General features: G+C 41.5%; 1 protein-coding gene across 3 annotated transcripts; it reads right to left on the minus strand.

Moving 5' to 3' along the window:
* Positions 1 to 5,223: 5,223 nt before the first annotated feature.
* On the minus strand, positions 5,224 to 24,181 carry RAB23 (RAB23, member RAS oncogene family). 3 transcript variants are annotated; one of them, XM_075923672.2, is made up of 7 exons: positions 23,955 to 24,181; positions 20,809 to 21,018; positions 19,877 to 19,962; positions 16,348 to 16,504; positions 14,104 to 14,186; positions 12,880 to 12,972; positions 5,224 to 10,229 (listed from the first exon to the last, which is right to left on the minus strand). In XM_075923672.2, exons 2-7 carry the CDS (start codon positions 20,961 to 20,963, stop codon positions 10,090 to 10,092), a joined length of 714 nt encoding a protein of 237 aa, XP_075779787.1. In that variant the 5' UTR covers positions 20,964 to 21,018; positions 23,955 to 24,181; the 3' UTR covers positions 5,224 to 10,089. The 3 variants fall into 3 exon arrangements, with proteins under 3 accessions (XP_075779787.1, XP_075779786.1, XP_006111056.1); XM_075923671.2 differs by having other exon boundaries at positions 20,809 to 21,024; positions 23,955 to 24,180; XM_006110994.5 differs by lacking the exon at positions 23,955 to 24,181 and adding an exon at positions 22,486 to 22,784 and having other exon boundaries at positions 20,809 to 21,024.
* Positions 24,182 to 25,368: the final 1,187 nt, after the last annotated feature.

Genomic DNA, 25,368 nt, shown 5'->3' on the forward strand with positions numbered 1-25,368 from the left:
GGTTATCTGGAGAAGTCTGAGGTGGGTGATGGGTTTTAGATGTTGAAGGGGGTAAACAAGTCGACTAGCCAGCCAAGTTCCTGTGGAACTGATTTCAGTGTCTAATTTAACTGTATTACAGTAATATGCTTGGATGGTGTCTTTAAAAATGTAACTAAACAAAACAAATGTGAGTTCTCCTAATCCAACAACAGGCCAGTGTAGACAATCTTACCAGCTGTCAGAGGAAAAATATAACCTTATTATCATTTTAAAGAGGACTGTTTTGCTTGATTACATCCTATTAAGCAGCAAACAGCAAATCAGAGAGAACACTACTATGTTAATTTTGATAGACTACATGGGCCCAGAAAATCAAAGATACTAACATAAGCATTGTACAGTGGTAAGGGTCAATAATCAAACATGACACTTGAGTTTTGGGAGTATAGAGACCTCCTATGGCAAACACACCACTAAAAATTAACCTTTACTAAGGATACAGAAAAGGGGAAAACGGTTAAAGCATTTGGAATGTAAAGTAATAAGTGAGGCTTTCATTTTAACAATATATTTTATTGCCTTTCCCTTCAGTTAAAAGCATTTTAGAGGAAAAGCCTCCTTTCTAACAGTCTATGGAATGGTATTAAAATGCGACTAATTGACCTTTGGGGGAAAAGAGAAGCTAGTTGAAATGGTTGGAACAAGCTGTTGAAGTCTAATCCTGTTTCCTAGAAGACAAAACAAGAGAGAAAAGAACAGCAAAGAGAGGAAATGACCTTCTGTCTCAGATGCTGATGCAGTTGCCGCCTCACTGCTGGAGAGACAGTGGTACAACAGTCACAGTGAGGTTGGTCAACATGTACAGGTAGGCTATGTCTACACTGGCACGATCTTGCACCAGAGATATGCAAATGAGGCCAAGCCTCATTTGCATATCTAATGAGCTGCCATTTTTGCAGAAGAGGCTTTTGCCTCAGAAGGAGCTGTCTACACAGCCCTTTCTTGCACAAGAAAAACCCTCTTGAGAATGCCGCTACGCTGATTATTTTCGGGAATAACGGCATGGCACAAGAGGGGTTTTTCTTGCATAAGAAGGAGCAGTGTAGACAGCTCCTTCTGGCGCAAGAGCCTCTGCCGCAAAATGGCAGCTCATTAGATATGCAAAAGAGGCTCGGCAATATTCCGTGCTTAGTCTCATTTGCATATCTCTGGCGCAAGATCGTGCCAGTGTAGACATAGCCGTAGGGTTGCCAGATGGTTTAACCAAAAATACCAGACAGCCCCCCCCCCGTGCAAAAAAAAAACACCAGGGAAAAATTCTGTAGAGGAAAAAAAAGGGGAGACCAAAATTGTTGAGAAAAAAAAAAAAAAAAGGACCTTGACGGTTGTTAAGCAAAAAAATTTTTAAAAAGAGCATGGCCCCTTTAAGAAATGCTTTTGAGGCTTAGACTTCAACAGCTTGTCCCACCTAACAGGATGCTGGCGGCCATCCACCATCTTCTCTCCCTGCCCCGGGCCAGACAGCTCCCCTGTGGAACCAGATAAGCACCAGGTATTTTTGCCTCCTGGCCATGAAAATATCAAAAAATACCAGACATTTTAGGTGTCTGGTACTTTCTGAATTTTTTTTACTGGACAGGAGGCGAAAACACTGGACTGTCTGGGTCAACACCGGACACCTGGCAACCCTATGTACAGGTTGAAATTCTCTTAACCGGGATTCTCTGGTCCAGCAACATCCATGGTCCAGCATGGATGTTACAGAACCAGAGAGTCTTAGTGGAGGGCCAGCAGTAAGGATCCCTGTGGAGCCAGCTGGGCAGTGGGCTGCCTGCAGGGAGCTGATGGTAGGGCTGCCCAGTGAGGTTGAGAGACTCAGTGTGTGGCTGCCCAGTGGGGCTGGGAGCCCTGGCACGTGGCTACCCAGGGAGTCCCAATGCTCAACCCACAGGGCTGCTTTTGGAGCCCAGCGCACAGTGTTCATGGCTTCCTGGAGCCCCAGCACTGGTCTGCCCGGTGGAACCACTGCAGTGATGGCTGCCCAGTGGTTTGGCAGGGCAGCGGGGCCAGCAGCTAGGCCAGGGGAGCTGGTGGCAGAGGGCCAAAAATGACCTTCCCTGTTCCGGCAAAATCCCTTATCTGGGACCAGTCAGGTCCCGAGGGTGTCAGACCAGGGAGGTTCAACCTGTACTAACATTGGAGTAAGGTGCAGTAAACTTCTGATAATCCGGCACTTTTAGGACCCAGGGGGGCTGGATTATCAAAGATGCCAGACTATTGGAAGGGGGGGGAGCTATGAGGGGTCTGGAGTGGAGTGGGGGGGGATGCGCCCTTCGGCACTGTGGGACCAACCTGGTAGCACCCCAGCTGCTCTACCCCAGACTTTCCCAAGTCAGCCGCTGCTGAAACTGACCAGCAGCTGACTCCGGGAAGCCCGAGGCAAAGCAGCTGGGGTACTCTGCTCCAGGCTTCCCAGAGTCAGCCGCTGGTCAGTTTCACAGCGGCTGACTTGGGGACGCCTGGGGCAGAGCAGCTGGGGTGCTGCTGTGTTGGTCCCCTAGTGCCACCCCTCAGCGCTGCAGGACCAACCCGGTAGCACCACAGCTGCTCTGCCGCAGACATCCCCAAGTCAGCCGCTGCTCAGTTCTGGACCACTGGAGTTTTACTGTATTACTTTTACCTGCTTCTCCAGCGGGCTTGTAGCAGGGCTGGGCAAGATGCGGCCCAGCCAATCAGCCTAACAATTTGATTTGGCCCACAGACTGCATTTGTGGGCCACTTACTGTCTAGCTGCTGATGCCACAGAGTTTCCAGGGAGTGGCTCAGGCAGCAGGACCCTATTTAAAGGCCTTGCGGTTCCCGGTCATGATACTACTCTGGCAGTGGCCAGAGCCGCAAGACTTTTAAATTGCCGCAGAAACCCTGGTTAGCTGCCAGGCAATGTGGTAGTGATGTGACTGGGAGATTTTTTAATTCAAAGTGTCCTGGGCAGGCAACTCTGAGGGGAGGCTAGTTCCCAGCCCCACTCCTTCCGCTTAAAGCCCTGCCCATTCTGGGGGCCCCTGGAGCTGGCCCATGACCACAAACCAAAATTCACAGTTTCCCCCTCCCCCCATGAAAATTATTGCCCACCCGTGGGCAAAAGATGCAGTCTTGGTTGGCTAAGCCAGATTTTGTTAAAGAGAAAGCAAAAAGTGAAAGACTGGAATGGGCAGCAATGTGAGTAAAAAGAATTAAACATGAGGATGGGGGTTGGCTGGGTGGGTGTATATGCATGACAGCAGAAGTCTTATATCCCACATGGTGTCAGGGATTCAGCCAGAGCTGATGGAAATAGCAATGCCATCTCCTTTCCTCGCTCTGGCCCAGTCTACTCAGGGAATTTCTCAGGATTAAGACAAAGGTCTAATGATGTCATGGTAGATCCTGGTATTCCAGGGGTTAGTGAATGTAGCAGCCATGAGAGTGAAGCTCACACCTTTCACTGCACCTGTCTCCCAGCTAACTAATTTGATCCTCATTTTTTTTCCTTTGAAGATCTCAGAAGGGAGTGAGAGGCAGAACTGTTCTGTAGTTAGGCCTAATTCCTAGCATACCAATTTTAGTCTGTTGATTTCTTGCTTATCAAAAATGATTAACACAGTATTTGAGTTACCGGTATATCAACAGGGTTTCTTATTTGGTTTAATTGAGTCTTTTTTGTCTCTGTTTTGTACTCTCTCACCAGTATTTGAGATAGATGATTGAAACATTTGGTTACAATTGGAGTAGGCCTACACTTAATTTCAAATAGCTTGGAGTAACTATATTAAGCCTTGTTCTCTAAATCAGTCACACATTAGAGTGGGGCTATAAAATAATATTGCCCAGTACTTTCATAATTTATAGAATTCACTCTGGGGAAAAAAGTATGTCAGACACTTTCATTTTCAAAACAGCAAATAATGTCAACAGCAGCAGGTAACAATGTCACTGGTTTTATTTTTTTAAATATTGTACATACTGTAAACATTACTTTGTCTGCTTTCATCTGAGTCCTAGGAAGGGCTGAACTGAGGAAAGCATTTTCTTCCCTTGATTGAAAGCCAGTAGCCTTTAAAAAAATAGCTTGTCTTTTTTAGTCAGAAAGCACCTGAGACTTTTGCAACCCAACTTGCCTCTTTCCTTTCAGTGGCTTCCTCCCTCACCTGCAGGTAGCGTTTTCCCCTTCGGGGTTAGGTGTTTGAGTGGATTGGTCTCCTGTTGTACCTACTTCCTCCTGTACTATAACATGAAGAACTCAAATGGGGACAAGAAGGAAACAAAGAAAACCAGATGTGGCAGGAAGCTTTTAATCTCAACTAAACCCAATTTAAAAGGATCTTATTAAAATGTGAGTAAAGCCTCCTACCTTTGATGGGTGGCAAATTTTCCTGTTGGGAAACAGGAATTTAACTGATGCCCTAAGCTAAGACACTTCCCAGTATATGGAAACAATCATAGTATTACTGTTCACAGCACCTGCACCTGTTTCCCTTCTGTTGCCCAGCAATGGCACCCACTGAAGGCTTCCAGCTCTTTATACAGCTAGGTTTTCTGAATGTATAGAAAATGTATGTGAGGTGTTTAAAGAGACTGCATCAAAATGTAGCAACATAGTCATTTCAGCTGTAGCTTCCTGAGATTGGACTATATGGTTGGTTAGTGTCATAGAAGGCCCCCATGGACACTAGTTCAAAGTTTCAGTCAACTCAAGTACATAGAGATGCAGCTCAGTGGAGGGGCTGGGAATGGCTGATGGAGTATTTTCAGTACGCAGTACTGCAGTAACTTGCAGGTATAGTGCATCATACTGACCCACTTGTCTTATCTCCGACTAATCACAAAACTTCTATCTAAAGCCAAGGCCAGGAGGCGGTTCTATTAGATTTTATTCCTAAACTTGTTCATTTTAAGATGGTTGTGATAACTATTTTTTTCTCCATTGTGGACAACTTATTAATGAGACTCCTCCACACTAGACTTTGGAGTGCATTGCTTCACAAGGGGGTGTTAGGGAGATGCAGACTTGGAAACAGCCACAGGCAATTTCTAGTAAATTGATGCCTCAACAATGTAACTTACCTACCAAAGCAGCAACATGCTATGCAAATCAAATAGTAGTCAAGGAAATAATGTTTACAAGCTGCTGACACACACCTAGTGTCATTTAATATGCTAAAATTAATGTTCAGTGGGTTTATAGAAACAGCACACAAAGTATTCATTTTGAAACATTTATTTTTCCACTTGAGTATTAACTATAGGTCATGTTGACAAGAATTTCTAAAAAAATAACTATGTAACATTTACTTGGGTACATGATTGTGATAAAAAGTTTAAAATGTTTTAATCATTCATATTTGTAGAAATAGGCAACTTAGATAAGTCACTTATTAGTAACAAGGGATTTCTATTACAGTGATGAGAGCAATATCCCTTTTGGCCCAAACTAATTTTTTTAAATATATTTTGACCAAGTCTAGCCAGCAGCCAATTATTTCAAATGAGAGAGAAGGAATGCTCACTAGACATGTCAGTATTACTGTAATTCTACTAGTAACCTGAGACAGACTACTTTTAGTATTACCTAAATAAAGTTCAGCTGGCTTTTAGATCAGTCTCCCCCATCACACAAAGAGGAATTAATCTTTTAAGTGTAATTGTTTGAAAGACCTCATATCCTTCTGTTAGTGTGTGAAGTTTTAAATTTATTATTCTTGCAAGACTCACTTAATTCTTCTTACAAATTCTGATTAGATATTGGGAGCACAATAAATAACATTTGTCAATACTTTAAAGCTTGAATTTTTAAGCCTCGGATTTTATTAGACACATTTAATGATCAGTACAAGTGATTTTTCCCTGTAGCAATTTAGTAAAGTCAATTTGATGAAGCTTGAAAAGCTATTTGGACCATAATTGCTCTTCAATTTATTGAGCAAAAATTTACAGAGCGGTTTAGAAATCTAAGGGCAGTTTTTGGTATTATCATTGAAATCCAATACACACATAACATTGTGTAGTTGTAAGCTTGAGTACCCACAAGCAGGTTCACCAGTGCAAATTATGAATTCTCATATTATTAACTAAACTGTCAGACATATGAATTAACATGTTCAAAGTGCATGTTCACTGAGCATTATGCACTGTATTCAGGCACAAGCTCTGAGCAATACAATGTGTTTAACTGCTCAATTCCCTTTACTATCAAGATACAATCTTTTGAAGTGACAAAAAACACTATAGTATATTATAAACTATAATCTAATCACTAATTACAAAGAGGAGAAAAAAAAGTTTAATTGTAATAAAACAAAACCAGAAAATAAGCTTGAAAATATAGTGATGCACATTTTGACTGAAAGGATAAGCTTTGCCTTTAGGAAACAATGATCAGAAAGCTCTGAAGCTGTAAATTCTATAATTTTTAAACGTTAACTTAGATTAACCAAAACAAAATTTTAAATGACTGAACTTGCAACTCAGAGCTTTGTTATTTCCAGAGGAAAGTGAATCATATCCATCCTACTTCGTATCAAATAGTATCCCTTGCTGAAAAGTATCGTTAAAAAGGCAAACCTCACTGTACAAAGCACGCCCATTCATTGAATGGATACAATGAAATAGTAACAGATGCTTCTAAAATTGTTCCTATAGTATACAGATTAGTTTACTAACCACTCACTCAGCTAACGCATAACTAATTACTGAAGATTTACTTTAATGGCAGCATCATAAATTGATAGCAGCACAACTAGTTGTGGTAGAGTCCACAACTGTAATATACAATTGGAATGTAGTTAGCCTGGTTTTTAATGTACTTGAAGAACAGCACTTCATTTAAGATGGGAATAGTTGTTCATGATACAGGATATAAAAATACCCACAGCTGCAGGTTTTTAACAGAGGACCACATCTTTTTCTATATCATCATCTGACATACATACAAGGCTGGTAACAAAATGCCATCAGTGTATGTCTTAGTTTCCAAGAGTAAACAATGTGCCTCTCCAATATATTTTAAATTGAGAATGCACATGAATGTGTTTTTTCTTTTTTAGTAAAATTATACTAAAAACTAATCATATGGGGCTGTATGAATGCTGACAATTTAAGTATCTGTTATTCATCCAAAAATTAGAAACTACATCTGGGGAGTTAAGCAAGTACCCAAGGAACTCTGCAATTTGCTCATCTGCTGATGCAAATCTGCATACTAAAATACTTTTAATTGTCCATTAGCCCAGTAAACAATCATTCCATTGTCAGTTTGTTGCATTCTGCATCTCTACCTTCCATATTGAAAACTGACTGTCCACAAAGTTAAAAAAAAACATAAAAAGAGCCACTTTAGAGACTGGAAGGAAAATAACCACACTATTTACTACCTGACTGCAACCAGTTACACATATGCTTAACTTTAAGCATGCAAGTAATCTCGTTGCAATTAAATTTAAACTTCCCTCATATTTGGTGACAAGTTTCAACCTAGTATAGAAGCATTTGTCGAAGTTTTCAATCCTGAAAAAGTAGTTTCTACTGACAGAACTTAATTGTAGAAGTACAGCAATTACATGTAATCAAGGCTCTTATTCTCCAGTACTTTGTACAAAGTTAAATAAGGCAAAATACAAGTTATAGACAGTCATGCTTTAAAAAAAATGTAAAGCTGGCAGGCTACCAGCCTAATATACAAATTTCAACATTAAAAAAAGCTTGACAAAATTCTGCACAAATATACACTCTACTTAAATCCTGAAATGTTTAGATGTTACATTATATATGAGATTGATTCTCTCTCTTACCAAATCCTGCTGTTTTACTCAAGAAATTGTCAAGATAAATTTTGGCCCCATTTATACAATCCATACAATGATTAAATGCACTTTTAAAAAATAAAGGCCTTTATCCAACAAAGAATGTAAGAAACACTGCAGTAAGTACCTCTCTTTTTTGTTAAAACAGAAGAGGGTATTGAGTGCCTTGATGCCCATCTCATTGCCAGCAATGGGAGAAGCAACAAGAGCTTGTCACAGAAACAAGATACTTCATGGGAAATATATTATATTACCATACAATGAAGCACTGTAAGTATTACCACGCACACAATTTATCCACATGTGAGACTAGTGGACCAAGAGTGCATTTCAGTTTTCATACTCAAGGTCTCAGAAATTAACAAGTTATGTTTATTGTATGAATTAATGAAAAGTAAAACCCTCCTCTAACACATACAAAGTACAAACAAGAGTACAGACTTACTGCATTATATGTTTACTTGACAAGACATTCTCCCATGGGATTGGGAAATAAAATAAGTAGAAAAATGATGAAAAACTAAACTGAAACTATAACTATTAAACTAACATATTAATGTATAATGAAAATCAGTTAATAGGAACTGTGTAGCAATATATACTGAATACTTACAGCTCCAAGTCATGTAATTTGCACTCTAATACATCCATTTTAAAAACTATTACATTTCTGAATATCTTAAAATAATGTTTTTGCATTTGTTGCTGGCAGAGCTTTGTTATAGAAAATTAAAATTATATAACATCATACAAAACCAAAATGGATATTTTTAAAATGCGTGCTGGGTAAATTTTTCAAAAGCACCTTAATGATTTAGAAGCCTAAGTTCTACTGACTTTCAGTTAGACCTAGATGTCTAAATGTCTACATAGCATGGCAATGCATACTGGAGTGGTGTCATTTCCAAAATGCACCAGTGTATTGTACACTAACCAGTGCATGAAAACCTTGCTGGCATGAACTAAAAGTTGTCTACTACATGTCTATGTTAATGTGCACTAGGAAACTTTTAGTTCATGCCAACAGGAATATGAGTGACTGAGATGCAACATGGAGTGCTTTAGAAATCATACCCCTCTAATGTGCATTATTGTGCCCTACAGACAAGCTCTAAGTCACATCTGAAAACTGATCTGATATGCTGCTGATTAAAAAAATCTAATTATACAATAACTCTGAATATGAGACAGCATTAAAGAGGGTCTCATTAGTTGAATGTGTGATTTAGTCTTCAGCTTAATTTATTGGATCTGCCAGAATACAACTAACACCTATTTCTCTATAGAACTTATGACATTTTGTTGCTGACACCTCACTCTGCAAATCCAGCATACTTTTTTCTAGTTCATGCTATATTAGATGTGAACAATATATTTTTGGACAGAAATACAATTAAAATGTTATGTGTTTCTTTTAAGTGACTGATAGTATTAGAAAAAAATATACCTATTTACCCTTTATGACCAACACAAAGTTTGCAAAAATATCTGTAGTGCAAGATAAAAAGGAAAAAATGTTTTTGGCACACCTCTTCTCAAATTTAAGATTAAGGCCCAAAGTATAGTGAGTTAATTAATATGAACAGAATTCTTTCGGAAAGCCTAATTTGAAATGCAAAATTTTAAAAAGTGAAAATAATTTTAAGGGTACTATTTTAATCAGATACTGTATTCTCTTGTATGGCCTAAATGTACCAAATATATATATGCACAGCTTACTTAACATTCATATAATATACAAACATATTGCACCAATAAAATTGCCAGAATATGTATTAGTGTAATCTGACAATTGTGATGTCTGTCTTTTCCTGCTCATTACACTTTTCAGATTCCTGGTTAAGTAGCATTCTTCTATCAAATTTGCTGGTAAATTTAATCGGAAGGTAGCTACTTCACTATGAGTCATATTATAACGTATTGATAATACTTGTAAGCACTGTGCTTACATTTTTAATATGCTTAGCTCAATAATTCAGCCCAACCTATTAACAGCTTTGTACATCATTCCTTCAAACAGGAAAAGCTCATCCAATTAAAAAAAAAACGCACAAGGGCAACAATGTTTTTTTTTTTTTGCCACCAGGGGTCTCACTCTACATACAAAATAAACATTGCAACGGCAATATTATTTAAATCCACCATCTATTAAGGATCCTGTAGGTGCAAGGTTTGCTAGAGCATGGTAAAATACAGCTGGCTGTATTCCTTATTTAATTGCACAACTTGATCCAGATAACTGTCATTCTTTTTCCTTCCAAGAGTGGTTCTATGGTATGTTGCAACTGCTAAAAGGACTTCTGTTTTTCTTGGTCCTCTGTTTGTTTGGTCTAAGATTGATGACTTCTCCACCATTAAGTGTGCTAGAATTGTGGCCTGAATGACTTCCACCAGCTGTATTAAAAACACCTATATAATTTAAAGGAAAAAAAAGTTATTTCTGTGTATCTTTTCATACCTTTTATATACTGACTCTTAAGATAAAGAATTTACTAATGCATAATAATACATCTCAACCACAAACTCTTTAATTCCTAAGCAATTTATTCATTCTTGTGGTCACTTGCAGCTAGAGTTCAATAAGCTATGTTTCTGAACTAGAGCCAGCTGGAGTTAAATACATGCCACTGTGAGGTTTAAAACAAGCACTATATGTATGCTTAATGAACTAGACAGTAGCATACTTACTCAGATGCTAATCCCATGGCAACAAAGTTATGCTAAGTTGAGTAATAGAATAAACAAACATGACAGGGCTTTTAAATTAGTAACTTTGTTGGGATAAAGGAGAGGAAAAGGGTAATATAAAAGAAGACTGCTTTAAGGAGAAAAAAAATCAGTCGACTAAAAAATGCTTTAAAGAACTAAAGTTCAAGGTTTCCTTACAAAAGGCAAAGTTTACAAAACTCCTTTCATTAAATGCCAGATCTCTTGACAGTGAGTCTCTTGTATATCTGTTTCAGCATGACTAGCACTAATACTAATTATATAAAAAGGTAAGTGACAGGAAAACATCCATTCTCAAGTTCTTTACAATTTTTTTCCCAAGAATTGAATAAAAAGAGTTGTTGCCAAACACTAGCCAACAATGTTGATATATTAGTTTGACTAGTTCACAAAATGATAATAGACAACACAGGAAGGCAGAAAAAAAGGAGTCAATTAGGAGTCTGCATCAACTCCCACGGACTCCAATGGTTGAGGTACTTAGGTAATTAATCACAGAATACTAGAACTAGAAGGAACCTTGAGAGGTCAAGTCCAGTCCCCTGCCCTCTAGGCAGGACCAAGCACTGTCTAAACCATCCCTGATTGATGTCTATTAACCTGCTCTTAAATATCCCCAGAGATGGAGATTCCACAACCTCCCTAGGTAATTTAGTCCAGTGTTTAACCACCCGGACACTTAGGAAGTTTTCCTAATGTCCAACCTAAAACTCTCATGCTGCAATTTAAGCCCAAATGCTTCTTGTCCTATCGTCAGAGGCCAAGGAGAATAATTTTTCTCCCTCCTCCTTGAAAGACCCTTTTAGATACCTGAAAACCACTATCATGTTCCTTCTCAGTCTTCTCCTTTCCAAGCTAAACAAGCCCAGTTCTTTCAGTCTTCCTTCATAGGTCATGTTCTCTAGACCTTTAATCCTTCTTATTGCTCTTTTCTGGACCTTCTCCAATTTCTCCACATCTTTCTTGAAATGCGGTGTCCAGAACTGGACACAATACTCCAATTAAGGGCTAATCAGCGCAGAATGACCTCTCATGTCTTGCTCACAACACTCCTGTTAATGCATCCCAGAATCATGTTTGCTTTTTTTTGCAAGTGTCACACTGTTGACTCATATTTAGCTTGTGGTCAACTATGACCCCTAGATCCCTTTCTGCAGTACTCCTTCCTAGACAGTCACTTCCCATTCTGTATGTGTAAAACAGATTGGTTCCTTCCTAAGTGTAGTACAGTAAACTTCCGATAATATGGCACCTTTAGGACCCAGGGGGTGCCAGATTATCAAATATGCCCGACTATCGCAAGGGGGGGCTATGAGGAGTCTGGGGTGGGATGGGAGGGATGCTACCCCAGACCCCTCATAGCCCCCCCTTCCGATAGTCCGGCTCTGCCCCAGGTGTCCCCGATTCAGCTGCTGGTCAGTTTCAGCAGTGGCTGAATTGGGGATGCCTGGGACAGAGCAGCTGGGGTGTTGCCGGGTTGGTCCTGCAGCGCCGAGGGACGGGCGCTACGGGACCAACCCTGAAGCACCCCAGCTGCTCTGCCCCAGGGGTCCCCGATTCAGCTGCTGCTGAAACTAACCAGCGGCTGACCAGAATCAGCATCCCCAAGAGCAGCTCGGGTGCTGCCGGGTTGGTCCCACAGCCCCAAGGGGCAGCACTACTGGACCAACCCGGCAGCGCCCCAGATGCTCTGCCCCTAGCTTCCCTGATTCAGCTGCTGGTCAGTTTCAGCAGCGGCTGAATCGGGAAAGCCGGGCGCAAAGCAGCTCCAATTGTTCGGCTGCCCGGAGCACTTCCGGGTTCCTGATGGTGCCAGACCATCAGGAGTGCTGGAGCATTGGATGCCGGACCAATGGAGTTTTACTGTACTTTGCATTTGTCCTTATTACACTTCATCCTGTTTACCTCAGATCATTTATCCAGGTTGTCCATGTCATTTTGAATTATGACCCTATCCTCCAAAGCAGTTGCAACCCCTCCCAGCTTGGTATCATCTGCAAACTTAATAAGCGTACTTTCTAAGCCAATATCTAAATCGTTGATGAAGATATTGAACAGACCCGGTCTCAAAACAGACCCCTTGCAGAACCCCACTTGTTATTAATGGTTCTCAATCCTGCTGGAAAGGTATAACTACTCTCTGAGTACGGTTATCCAGCCAGTTATGCACCCACCTTATAGTAACCTCATCTAAGTTGTATTTGCCTAGTTTATTGATAAGAATATCATGCGAGAGCGTATCAAATGCCTTATTAAAGTCTAGGCATTTGTAAGAACAGTAGGCTTTGCCAGCAGAAAACTGTCTTGCTGCAGTTTATTATGGCATACTTACCAATTTTATTACTGCTTGTATGTACTGCTTCTGGATCTTCAGCTGTTTGTTGTTTGAGCCTTTGAAGATATTTTTCAGCCAAATATTTAAAAACTGAAATATAAAAAAAGTATTTAGAGTGTGAAAATTTAAGATAGGGATTTCCTCATGGACCTCTCTCTAAGGCTTCATCTTGAGAATATATCAGCTCAACTTACTATTATAGATTCATTTAGGAAAGAAAGCTGAATTATAAGCACCTGGTTTGATACTACAGACCCCAGTCCTGCAATGTGTTCTTCCCTTGCAAATTTGTTTTCCAGGATGAACATCTAAGTGAAAATCTAAGTAAAGAAGAGAAATAGGTAATGCCCTTCTAAGTATTGTCTGGGGCTACAAGATATGAGATCAAATAAGTATAAACAGAATGCCCAATAAATGCAAGAACCACTCCAGAAAGGCATTGATTACCAGGCCCAGAAGGAGTAACTTAGGGGTTCAGCAACTCAAAAGGCTCCCGGCCGCCACTGATATCACTGCAGCAGTGGCAGTGCCTGGGGCTCCAGGCCCTTTAAATTCCTGACAGAGCCCCCATGCAACATGTTCCAGGCAGTGTTGAGGGCAAGGTGGCGGGTCATGGTCTGAGTGGCACTGAGGGCTGGCTGCCCTCAGCCCCGCCCCTTACGTCCGAGGCATTTCCCCTTCCAGGAGCATGGAGGTGCCCTGCCTATGGGCCAGCGTGGCTGTCAGCTCCCCTGTATATTACTATTATGAAACTGAAGTTATGCATAAAAATAGCAGTATGATATAAGTTGGTATGACATTACTGACAGACAGCTGCATCCAATGCTTAAAGTTTTATAGTAATTATGTTCAACTGTACACTGTTAAATAATTTGGAATTCATAAGTGCTTAATCCTTATCAGTAAAATTTTCGAAGAGCCTAATTCACATTGAAAGCCAATAGGATTTAGATACCTATATTACTTACGCACTTTTGAAAATTTTACTTTTACCCTTTGTGTGGAAGAAAAACAGAAGAGAAATACTAGTAAAGAAAATGTTACATAACTACAGAAAGTGACAAATATAACATTTATCCACTATTATGACTACAATGTAGTGCCAGGACATAAGTGGCCAAAAACATTAGAAAGCCAGTAGGTTACTTTCCAGGATACATAGATGTGAAATGCTACATGACAGAGGACAGGACAGAATTTTATATTTGCCCTATCTCTTACCTTCAGTTACATTTAGGTCCTCTTTCACTGATGCTCGGTAAAATCTTAACTTTAACTTTTTTGCCAGGGCTTCTGCCTCTTCACTGTGCAACAGAAACAAACTTGTAAATACTGATTTGTATATTATGCCATTCTTTGTCAATATTGTAGACAAAATTCTTTTGAATTAATTTAGTCAGAAGATCATCTGAGCAGGTAGGTGCTCTCTAATGACTTTATAACCTGTCCAATTTCACAATGAAATGTTTGCCAGAGCATTCCTTTTCAATTAAGAGTAGATATTTCCATGTCTGATTATGTTTTAAAAAAAACCTCCCTGGAGATAGCCAGATGGGTGTTATGATAGCCAAAGAGAAGGAGATTGTAACTAATCAAGACAGCAGATTAGGAGGGCTTGAATTAAAATGTTAATAGTATGGACAAAGAGACAAAGAAGATCCTAAAGATAGTCTTACTGAAGTGGGGGGGAGGGAGAGAACCAGACTAGAAGGAACCTAAGAGCTGACGTAAATAAACCTGGGGCTAGGGATAGAAGCTTTGCATCTTGCTGCCTCTACATCAGAGGCAGCGAGTAGGGGGAACGCAGGAGTTGGTGCTTAAAAGCAGGTCCCACTGCACCCTTTCTACAGTGCGGGGTGGGAGGCAAGGGTGCAGCGATCCAGGACCTGGCATGAGCTGGAAGTGCTTAGTCCTGGCCCATGCTGGGTTCCAGGCTGCTTGTCTCTGCATTTTAAATGTAGTAAGAGCCACCTGGCTATTACTACACTTAAAATTCAGAGACAAGAACGGACCAGGATCTGGTGCAAGCCGGGATTGCTCAGTCCCGGCTCTCACCGGGTTCTAGACCTACCCCCACTGAAGCTCTGCAGTTTAAATGTAGTAGGAGCTGGGCTGCCTGCATACCTAGGCTCCTCCTATATTTAAACTGCAGCGCCACAGCAGGGCCCCTTATTGACTGACTACATGATTAGTCAATTACCCACGTCTTTACATCCTTAACTTGGGCAAGGTTTCACATGCTGCAATTCAATAAGTTTAGAGAAGAAAGGCAGAAGATAGGGCAATAGCTGGAAAGGGATGAGGGGCTTTTGGTTTGTGTAAGCAAGTGGGAGACCATAGTATGCTTTTATTATGAAGGGAAAACGGAGTGAAATTTTAAGAAGCATAAAAATGGGACAAGGGATGTCATGGAGTTGGAAGAGATAAGGAAGAAGGTTTACAGAAGTAAAAGAGATGAAAAACCTCAGTGCTGGTGACATGGATTAAAGAGGAAGCCACATTTCATCTTATTTTCTTTTTTAAAATCAGTAATGTACTGTGTGGGTGAAAGAAAAGTTGAGGTTTAGGAGGATATCAAAGAGTAAGAACAGGCAGTGAGGACAATCAGTGTAGGAAACAATGAGAGGGAGAAGTAATTTAGCTAGACCAGGAATATAACAGAGCCAAAGGAGGGGAGACAATAGAAGAAGTATTCAGAATTGTCATCCAACTTTCTCCACAGACACCAACAGGAGCAGAGGAAGTGGATGCTGGGGGGAAGGAGTTGTAATTTCTGAGTTTGATTCCATGGTGAGGGACAGAATGGAACATAATGAACTGATAACTCAGTCTATGGAGGAGAGCACAGCAAAGAGGAACCTGACAGTGGCTGAGTTTGTGGATGTTAATGGGCTGTAAATTTCTGAAATATGGTATTTTGAGAAAACATAAGTATATGAAAAAACAATTTAAACAAGATCAAACAAAAGCAAACATACAAAGGTATGTTTTAAAAATCAGTTTAACATAGTTTGGCCACTATGTGCATTTACTAATCAAATTTATAACCTGGTTAGGCTACAACTGAGTTTAACAACTGTTGTAAAATCTCAGCTACAGAAAATGCATATTTTACAGTTCCCAGAGTACAAAATGGAGTAATTTATCATTGTGGCCCAACCTATTTATATGGTTCCTTGCTCATTTTTAAGGTGCTCATAAAACAAAAGAAAAAAACCAAGAAAATAAAGTGAGCATTAAGTTCCCAGTCTGGCAGACATATTTGTGCATGAATAACTTTACTCATCGGAGCAGCACCAATGAGGTTTGTGGAATTATCCGAGTGTGGTTGCAGAATTAAGCCCTAGGTTTGGGAACTTAGAAAACATGCAATTATTAAGTCTTCACCATCAACTCCCACAGATTTTGAAAAATAAGATTGCAACAAATTATCTGATTTCAAAGACAATATGATGAAATACTTACTTCTTTATACAAGAATCATCCAGGAGGTCAATCTTATTCTGTACAAGCACTGTGGGGATGTCTCCCACTTCAGCCACTACTTTCTCTTTCCAGGTGGGGATGGTTTCAAAAGAGTCCCTGTCAGTGGTAGAAAATACAAGGACACAAGCCTGGGCTCCTAAGAACAAAGACAATTATCAATTAAAAGAGAAAAATAAAGACAAACTTATATAAAGTTATTTGGGATATAGTGGTTTTTCATTTTATTTCAGAAGGGCGGCGTTATATTACTGTTTTGTGTCAAAATTATGGTTAGGGAGCCATGAAGTAAGATTAATAGACTGCCAGCTTATTTTGGTTATTAATGTTGTTTTTCAAGATAGCTATGATTGTTCTATTTTTTAAGCTACTCCAGCAGAGAAAGATGGGGAGGGGAACTGAGGTCTACTATCGCTCACTTTTACTAATATGAGAGACTACAAAAATACTACATTAAAGGCCAAATAAATACCTGGATAATATTTAATATCTTTAAAGATACTTCATATTGTAAGTACTGTATGCCATCTATTTTTTAGATTGTATGTGTTACATTTAGGTGAAATAATGCTGAACGAATGTAGTGTTTTGGAGGTTTTTTTGCCTGAAAAGTTTAAAATTTTCAGGGTTCTGTTCTGTTTTATAAACATAAAATCCTATAACAGGAAGGGATCTCAAGAGGTCATTGAGTCCAGTCCCCTGCCCACACGGCAGGACTAAGCTCCGTCTAGATCATCCCTGATAGATGTCTATCCAACCTGTTCTTATATCTCCAGTGACAGAGATTCTACAACCTCCCTAGGCAATTTATTCCAGTGTTTAGCCACCCTGACAGTTAGGAAGTTTTTCCTAATGTCCAACTTAAACCTCCCTTGCTGCAATTTAAGCCCATTGCTTCTTGTCTTATCCCCAGAGGCCAACGAGAACAATTTTTCTCCCTCCTCCTTGTAACACTCTTTTAGATACTTGAAAACTGTTATTGTGGCCCCTCTCAGTCTTCTCCGAATGAATGAATAATTTTCCCAAAAATCTTTTAAAAAGTTAATTTCTAATTCATGCACATTTGCCTCATGATTTTACAACATTTATACACAGTGACAACTCTTTTGCTATTGTGATGGCAGTGCCAATGGATTATCGATGGGCTAGTAAATACATTACTTATAAGGTGGCTGACAATCATTGCTGAAAATTTGAGTCAATGGTCTTTTGATTATCCAGTTGCCCAAAGTCATGAGCAAGCAAACCACTTCCAGTAGCACTTGAACACATAGGGAAAATTTATTATTTATATTGCTTTCAAAACTTCTGTTAAGTAATTACTATAATAATACTGGATACTTAATGCCCCCATAAATTATCACACTTGAACCTCTTTAATCTGGCAACCCTGGGAAACAGGATATGCTGGATTAAACAATGTGCCAGGATGCTGTGGGATCTGCGGCGTTTTACCTAGCACCCCACTCCCAGTGGCTCCTCTCTCCCCACCACTCTCAGGCACAATAGGAGTGGCGGGGAAAAGCCTGAGGGGAAGCACATCCTTGCATTGCTGTTCCCCCTGGAGAGGGGGGTAGGGGTGGTGGAGAGAAAGCAGCAGCGTGCAGAACTGCTTCCTCCTGTGTCCATACCACTAGTTTTCCTAGATTAGGGACTCCCCGAGTATGGAGGTTCATGTGTATTTTTGTGAGTCTTACTTGGCCTCAAAGGTGTCTTTGCCATGAGATACTCAATGGACATTGTGGAAAAATATTTCCTTTAATCAATGTGAATTTTCCAAGTTTCAGTTTAATTGAAAATCCCTTTGTTGTTGTATGAGAGGAAGTAGAAGTTCTCCATCTAGTTTTTCTAAACCATTCGTTATCGTGCATACTTTTCTCAGGTCCCCCTCTTATTCATTTTCTCACTATGGTGAACGCATCCAAATTTTTCAATCTAATTACCTGATGATTTTTCCATGGTCAATAACCCTCTATTTCTGCTATATCTTTTTTCCTATGGAGTGACAAAAACTGTACACGGTATACGAGGTAAGGCCATACCATTAAGATACATAATGGCACTGTATTATTTCCCATGTTATTCCCTATCCTATTCCTTATGCTTACAACATCGTTTGCTTTTTTGATAGCTACCTATTGTGTAGCACTCTTCATTGAGGTGTCCACAGTAATGTCCAGGTCTTTTTCCTATGCTGATACAAATCATTTAGACTCAGAAAAGTGTATGTACAGATCAAATTATTCCTTCGATGCGCATTACTTTGTATTTGTCAACAATGAATTGAATTTGCCCTTCTTACCCATTCACTTATTTCTAAGCTTCAGAGACCCTTAAAGCTACTACAGGGCAGGCACCTCCTTATGCACAGTTTTACACAGTTACTGTGGTTAAACATGTATTTTAAGGTATCCCACATTCAGATCAGACTCTCAAGAGACCCCCTATTCCATTTCCTTCTGAATGCTACAGCACAGAGGTAACTTGCAGCAACAGGTTTTTTAGAGGAGAATATGTGCAGGGAAAGATCCTAAAATAATGTGATTTTTTTCTTTAAGTTAGCTTAAGAATTATTGCTCAAAGTTTAATTTGGCATCAGGGTTTACTGAAAACTGCTAAAGGCTAGACCTAGTCCTTACTCTGACAATCTCCTATCAATGTCAAAAAGAGTTGGCAAGAATAAAAACTAAGTACAGATCCTTAGGATTTTTCTGTAAGGTATGCAATATGTGTTACATGATCCTAAGAAAGAAGAGAGTACAGAGCTGATCACCAAATGAAAATTACAATAAAGGTAGATTTAGATTAATTTACTCTTCACTCACACCTTACAAGGCAGATCATCATCCATTTTGATGCACCTTAATTAGATGGAAAGCTATCATATGACATTGATATCAGCAGCCACGTAGCAGCACAGCGCAGAAAGATAGCTACTGAATCAAACAAGTGTCTATACCAATGACTTTCAATTTTTTCCTTAGTGAGATGGTTCACCAGCATTTTTGGAAGTCCACTTTAGAAGCCATACATTTAGAATGACTTATTTTTAAAGAGTGGAATGTAGGAGCAAGCTATATTATTTCTACTTTCCCATTTAGTTTTTTTTTTAAATCTCTGCTAAATGTTGTCAGGTTGGAAGGTCTCTTAATTACATGAATGAAAAAAAGTTCTGACCAAATTTTCTCTCTCCACCCCTCACATTTAACCTACTGGCTAATTATGTACTAGCCTATTTAATTGGCAGCTCTGGGAATTTCACATTAAATGGCACTTAAAGTCAGATATACTGCATCTTGGGGAATACATGTTCAAGAATCTGAAAAAGGATCCCTCCCATTTGAAAAAGAGGAATAGTGTTGATAATTGAACTGGTTTTTGTATTGCTATTCAATATAAAACATCCGTACTACTCAAAAAATAAAATTGGTTAGGTCAACTGCATTGCATTTACTCTCGTTACCTATAAAAATTAAATAAAGACAAAGATGCAAAATATAGGTGGGTTTACCTCTATAATAGGCCTTAGTTATTGCATCAAACTCCTCTTGACCCGCTGTGTCCCACAACATCAGTCTGATATCTTCATCATTAACTCTGAAATAAATGTTTCATCAACCCACTGAATACAGAGACTCAATGCACACATGTATTAAACATTTTTTTTATAGTTAATTTTTTCTCATTCAAAATGCCATATTTTTTTCAACATTGATACTGTTGCGTTTTTGCACTTCATTCTTCAACAGAGAAAAAAAGACAAGTTATATTCTCTCTGTGGCTCACATAGTCTAATGCAATGCTGTTGAGATCAAATTTCCAACAGTACAGAAAGGGTTCAAAGACAAAAATTATGATTTAAAAAAAAATTCATACTGAGTTTTGTAAATCCTGTGTCTTAAAAAGGAAAAAAAAATGCAAAGAAAACCTATGCTACTGGACAGTGCTCCTTGAACATTTGTATTTATTTTTACCTACTAAAGTCATCTGTGAATTTATAGTTTTCTATTACCTTAACATCTTCCCCATCTGTTTATACTATCAACTGTGCAAGAGTCTAAAACAGCCATTTCAAATTATATAACTTTAACAAATATTTCCTTTTATTAAAACAAGAAATGCAAATAAAAACCAGCCTTTCAACATTCACCAACCTTCAAAGAAAAGTCATCAAATGTGTCTGAAAGTTTCAGTTTCCTTGTATATTTTATTTCAAATTAAGTATCTTGTACTTGAGTGGACAATTGAGTGATTCAATTGCTGTACAGATGCTTTCCTTTATCTCTCCGAACAAGATGTAAAAAACAAACAAACCCACCAGCCTTTAGTCTGTGAGACAGTTTGACTTCCAAATCTACATATGCCTGTTAGTCACAACACACTTTAAATAAATAAATAAAATAAATGAAGGCAGAAGTAACATGACATCTGCTGGATACCTACTGAATTTGTCTCTCCAGGAAATCTACTCCAATAGTTTTTTTGTAGTCTTTTGTAAAAATTCCTTTGCAGTATCGCTGAATCATACTGGACTTCCCCACTGCTCCATTTCCTACCACCACCACCTTGATGGCTACTTCCATGTCCTCCTCCAACATCTTTACAGCTGCGAAGCTCTAGTTATTTCAGGAGCATGAATTTTATATCCCAAATCTGTAACTGAAGTAAACATTATGTTAATAAAATACTGTGAGTAGAAAAAGGTCTTGTAGATAGGCAATGGGCTGGACTCTCAATATCTGGTTTCAATTTCCAGCTCTGCCACAGAGTTCTTGTGTGATTTTTGAAAGTCATTGTCTCTGTGCCTCAATTCTCCACCTGTACAACATGGATAAAAATACTACCTTTGTCCATCTTGATCATTTAGATTGAACTGTTAAGGGCAGAGATGGTTGTTTAACTGTGTTTATGCAGGGCCCAGTATAACAGGCTTCTATCTCTGTTTGGGTTTCTAGGCAATACCGTGATATAAATAGCACATAGCAGTACTGACAACTACACAGCGCAATGCTGAAAGCACACAGTTTTTACAAAAGATTATACAAGTTTAGCAATTTCTATTCTAACGTGTACTTTATGTAAACTCTGAAAACAAGTTATGTCACTATGTATCCAAGCTGCTTGTGAAACTGGAGTTACTATGTCTTCAGCAACTTTACAAATCTTTGCTATTTGGCAAACACAACCCAGTCTACGTAAAAAGGCAGAAATATGCATCGAAAATATACCAAAGCAAGTATATGAGTTTTTGTTGTCTTTTGTTTTTACAGTTAGTAACTTAACTGAATTTTGGTATCCTATTGACAGAATTTCTCCTTGGTAGGCTCCAAGCCAACAACCCCCTAAAAGAGTTTACAGAAAAAAAGATCTTTTGGTCTCAGCAGATTGTGTAAATGGAACCATACCTTTCCATTATGCAAATACCTCAATTTTGGTTACTACCTTATTGTAGCAAGTATGGTTATGACCCATATATACATTTTCTGGGAATATCACAAAGAATAGCTAAAATTCCAAGTGAATTGAAAACATATGAAGCTGTCTTGCCATTTTCGCCCATTGCTTATACGCTAAAGACAAATCTCAGGGGGGTAGTCATGTTAGTCTGTAACTTTACAGAGTAAAGTGGCACCTTACAGAGTAAATATATAGTATCATGAGCTTTCATAGGCAAAACCCACTTCTTCAGATGAGATGGTCATGAGTGGAGAAAAGAGGGGAACCCTTAGAATAAGAAGGAAGAGAAGAGGGTCCCCCTTGTTTTTCTCCACTCAAGATCATTTCACCTGACAAAGTGGATTTTGCCCATAAAGCTCACGATACTATATATCTGTTAGTCTCTAAGGTGCCACAGGATTACTTGTCGTCTATACAGAAAGGCATTTATCTGGGAAAACTGTCAACTGCAGAAACAAAAACATGACAGACCAAATAATTCTACTATTAACTTTATAAAGGATGCTTAGGCCGGTCCCAAGCACAACTGTGATCAATCCTACCCCTTTACTATTGCAGCAATACTGGTTTTATGGGAACAGGATGATGCCAGTCCATCACATACATGTTGCCTCCTTAACCCCTCCTTCCTATGCTGTTGTCTCACAGCATTTCCACACTCACTTGCTTTGTTTCCCTTCCCTCGGTAAATCAAGGCATTTAGCCACAAGCCGCTTTCCTTCCCTACTGACTCCAGGGCAAGGAAGCCTCCGCTACCTAAATATCACTGCAGGCAGCACCCTCGCCCAGTGTGTCCCCGTGGCGTCCACCACCTGTAGTCACCTCCCAGATTGGGGTGACACGAGACCGCAGGGAGGCAGCAACAGCCTCCGCTCAAAAGTAACCCAGCCGTGCGCGCCCCTCTGCATCTTCCTATCCCATCCCCGACACCGCATATTAGAGCGTCACCCCGGTACCTCACCCCGCTCACTAAACCCAGCACACTGCTCCCTAAACCCAGCACCCCGGACGCTCCCCGAAACCCAGCACACTGCTCCCTAAACCCAGCACCCCAGCTGCTCCCCTAAACCCAGCACACTGCTCCCTAAACCCAGCACCCCGGACACTCCCTGAAACCCAGCACACTGCTCCCTAAACCCAGCACTCCACCCGCTCCCCGAAACCCAGCACCCCGCCCGCTCCCCTAAACCCAGCACCCCGCCCGCTCCCCTAAACCCAGCACACTGCTCCCTAAACCCAGCACCCCAGCTGCTCCCCTAAACCCAGCACACTGCTCTCTAAACCCAGCACCCCGGACACTCCCTGAAACCCAGCACACTGCTCCCTAAACCCAGCACCCCGCCCACTCCCCTAAACCCAGCACACTGCTCCCTAAACCCAGCACCCCGGCCGCTCCCCGAAACCCAGCACACTGCTCCCTAACCCCAGCACCCCGGCTGCTCCCCTAAACCCAGCACCCCGGCCACTCCCCGAAACCCAGCACACTGCTCCCTAAACCCAGCACCCCGCCCACTCCCCTAAACCCAGCACACTGCTCCCTAAACCCAGCACCCCGGCCGCTCCCCGAAACCCAGCACACTGCTCCCTAACCCCAGCACCCCGGCTGCTCCCCTAAACCCAGCACCCCGGCCACTCCCCGAAACCCAGCACACTGCTCCCTAAACCCAGCACCCCGCCCACTCCCCTAAACCCAGAACCCCGGCCACTCCCCGAAACCCAGCACACTGCTCCCTAAACCCAGCACCCCGGCTGCTCCCCTAAACCCAGAACCCCGGCCGCTCCCCGAAACCCAGCACACTGCTCCCTAAACCCAGCACTCCACCCGCTCCCCTAAACCCAACACCCCGCCCCTCTAAGCCCAGCACCCCGCTCCCTGGCACTTTACCCGCTCCCCTAAAGGCAGCGCTCCGTAAACCCCGCATCCCGGTACCCCGCCCTGCTCCCTAAACCCTGCACCCGGTCCCCCACCCACCCTCTCCCCCAAACCCGGTGGGCTCTGCTCGCCCCAGCATCGCCCCGCCCTCACCCCGTTCCCTAAGCCCAGCACCCCGCCCCTCCCCTCTGCCAAACCCGGCACCCCACCCCGCTCCCCCAAAGCCGGTCTCCCGGCCCCGGCCCGGTGGCTCACGGACCCGCTCGGGGCGCTGGTCGCGGGACGCGGGGGCCGCTGTAGGCTGAGAGGCTGCGGCTCCGACCGGGAGGCGGGAGGAAGCGGCGCAGCGAAGCCAGCCCAACCCGGACGCACATCCCGGCTCCCGCACCCGGAAACGCCGTCAGGGCCGCGGGCTAGGCACGGAGCGGTCCCCGCCTGTGGCCCGCCTCCTCCCGCGGCTGCACCCGGTGGCGGCCGGGTAGCAACTATGCAGGGAGGATGGTGGGGCAGGGACCCGGGGCCTCCCTCGCTGTGGAAAGGGGCGTGAGGGGGTGTCAGCCCCTGAGCTGAACCTGGGTGTTTGGCCCCAGGAGCTAGGGTTGCCAGTATTTGAGCTTTCTGTTTGGGAAACAAATTGAGAAAATATAAATATCTGGTGTTTTCTAAATAAGATGTAATGCAGATTGTGATGGAATGCCAAGCATGACCAGTGTTTTTGTTGAAACCATCTGGCAACCCTGCCAGGGTATGGCTCCAGCCTGTTACATAAACAAGAACTGGTGAGAACTTCAGTTTGGGATTAAAGTACAACCAACCCTGAACTTCAGGGCTTTGTCCACACTGGCAGCTTCTTGTGCAAGAACATGCCTGCCGTCTGCATGCACGTGCGTTCTTGCACAAGTAAATTTACAGTATAGCGTTGTAAAACAGGGCTTCTTCCAGAAGAGTTATTCCTCTCCGCATGAGGAATAAGCCCTCTTGCACAAGAGCTCTTCCACAAGAGGGCAATGTAGACAGGCAACATGAAATTCTTGCACAAGAAGCCCCTATAGTTAAAATGGCCATAAGAGCTTTCTTGCATAAGAGAGCAGCCACACTGCCATGGATGCTCTTGCACAAAAGCATATCTCTTGCGCAAAAGCACATGTCAGTGTAGACGCGCTCTTGGGGAAGACTTTTTGCGCAAGAACTCTTCCGCAAAACAGTTCTTGCGCAAGAAGCCTGCAGTGTAGGCTTAGCCCACGTGAAAGGCAGCTGGGTATTTGGTTCCTGGAGTGAGGTCATCTGAATGAGGCAGGTGAAACCTCACTAAATGCCAGAGGAAGAGTGAAACCTGCCAAATCCCTAGCCTAGGGGCTTCCCTTTCTACCTGGTCTGCATTAGAGATGTTAAATATCGGTTAATTGAATAGACGATTTACCTAATGAATTCTTATCGGTTAGTCGACTATTCTATAGTCTCCGGGAGTGGAGCTGGCAGCCAGTGTGCTCCAGCCCCACTCCCAGGGAGCCCCCTGCCACCTCACGCTGCTGCCTCTCTATCAGAGGCAGCTGCCTAGGCATCTGGTCTACAAGGGAAGCCAGTTTAAAACCAGCTGATAGAGACACAGCAATATGGGGTAACAGGGGGCTCCGGGGGAGTGGGGCCATCTTGAGCAAGGTTGCCTGCCTGCT

This window comes from Pelodiscus sinensis, chromosome 3 (assembly GCF_052426305.1).
Source record: "Pelodiscus sinensis isolate ZL-2025 chromosome 3, ASM5242630v1, whole genome shotgun sequence".
Classification (NCBI taxonomy): domain Eukaryota; kingdom Metazoa; phylum Chordata; order Testudines; family Trionychidae; genus Pelodiscus; species Pelodiscus sinensis.

Coding starts and splice junctions, on each gene's coding strand:
- RAB23 (XM_075923672.2), bottom strand. CDS start 20,963: ATGTTGGAGGAGGACATGGAAGTAGCCATCAAGGTGGTGGTGGTAGGA. Junction 16,505..19,876: donor AACTAAGGCCTATTATAGAG/GTAAACCCACCT, acceptor CTTTGTTCTTAG/GAGCCCAGGCTTGTGTCCTT. Junction 12,973..14,103: donor GGACCTAAATGTAACTGAAG/GTAAGAGATAGG, acceptor TTTATATTTCAG/TTTTTAAATATTTGGCTGAA.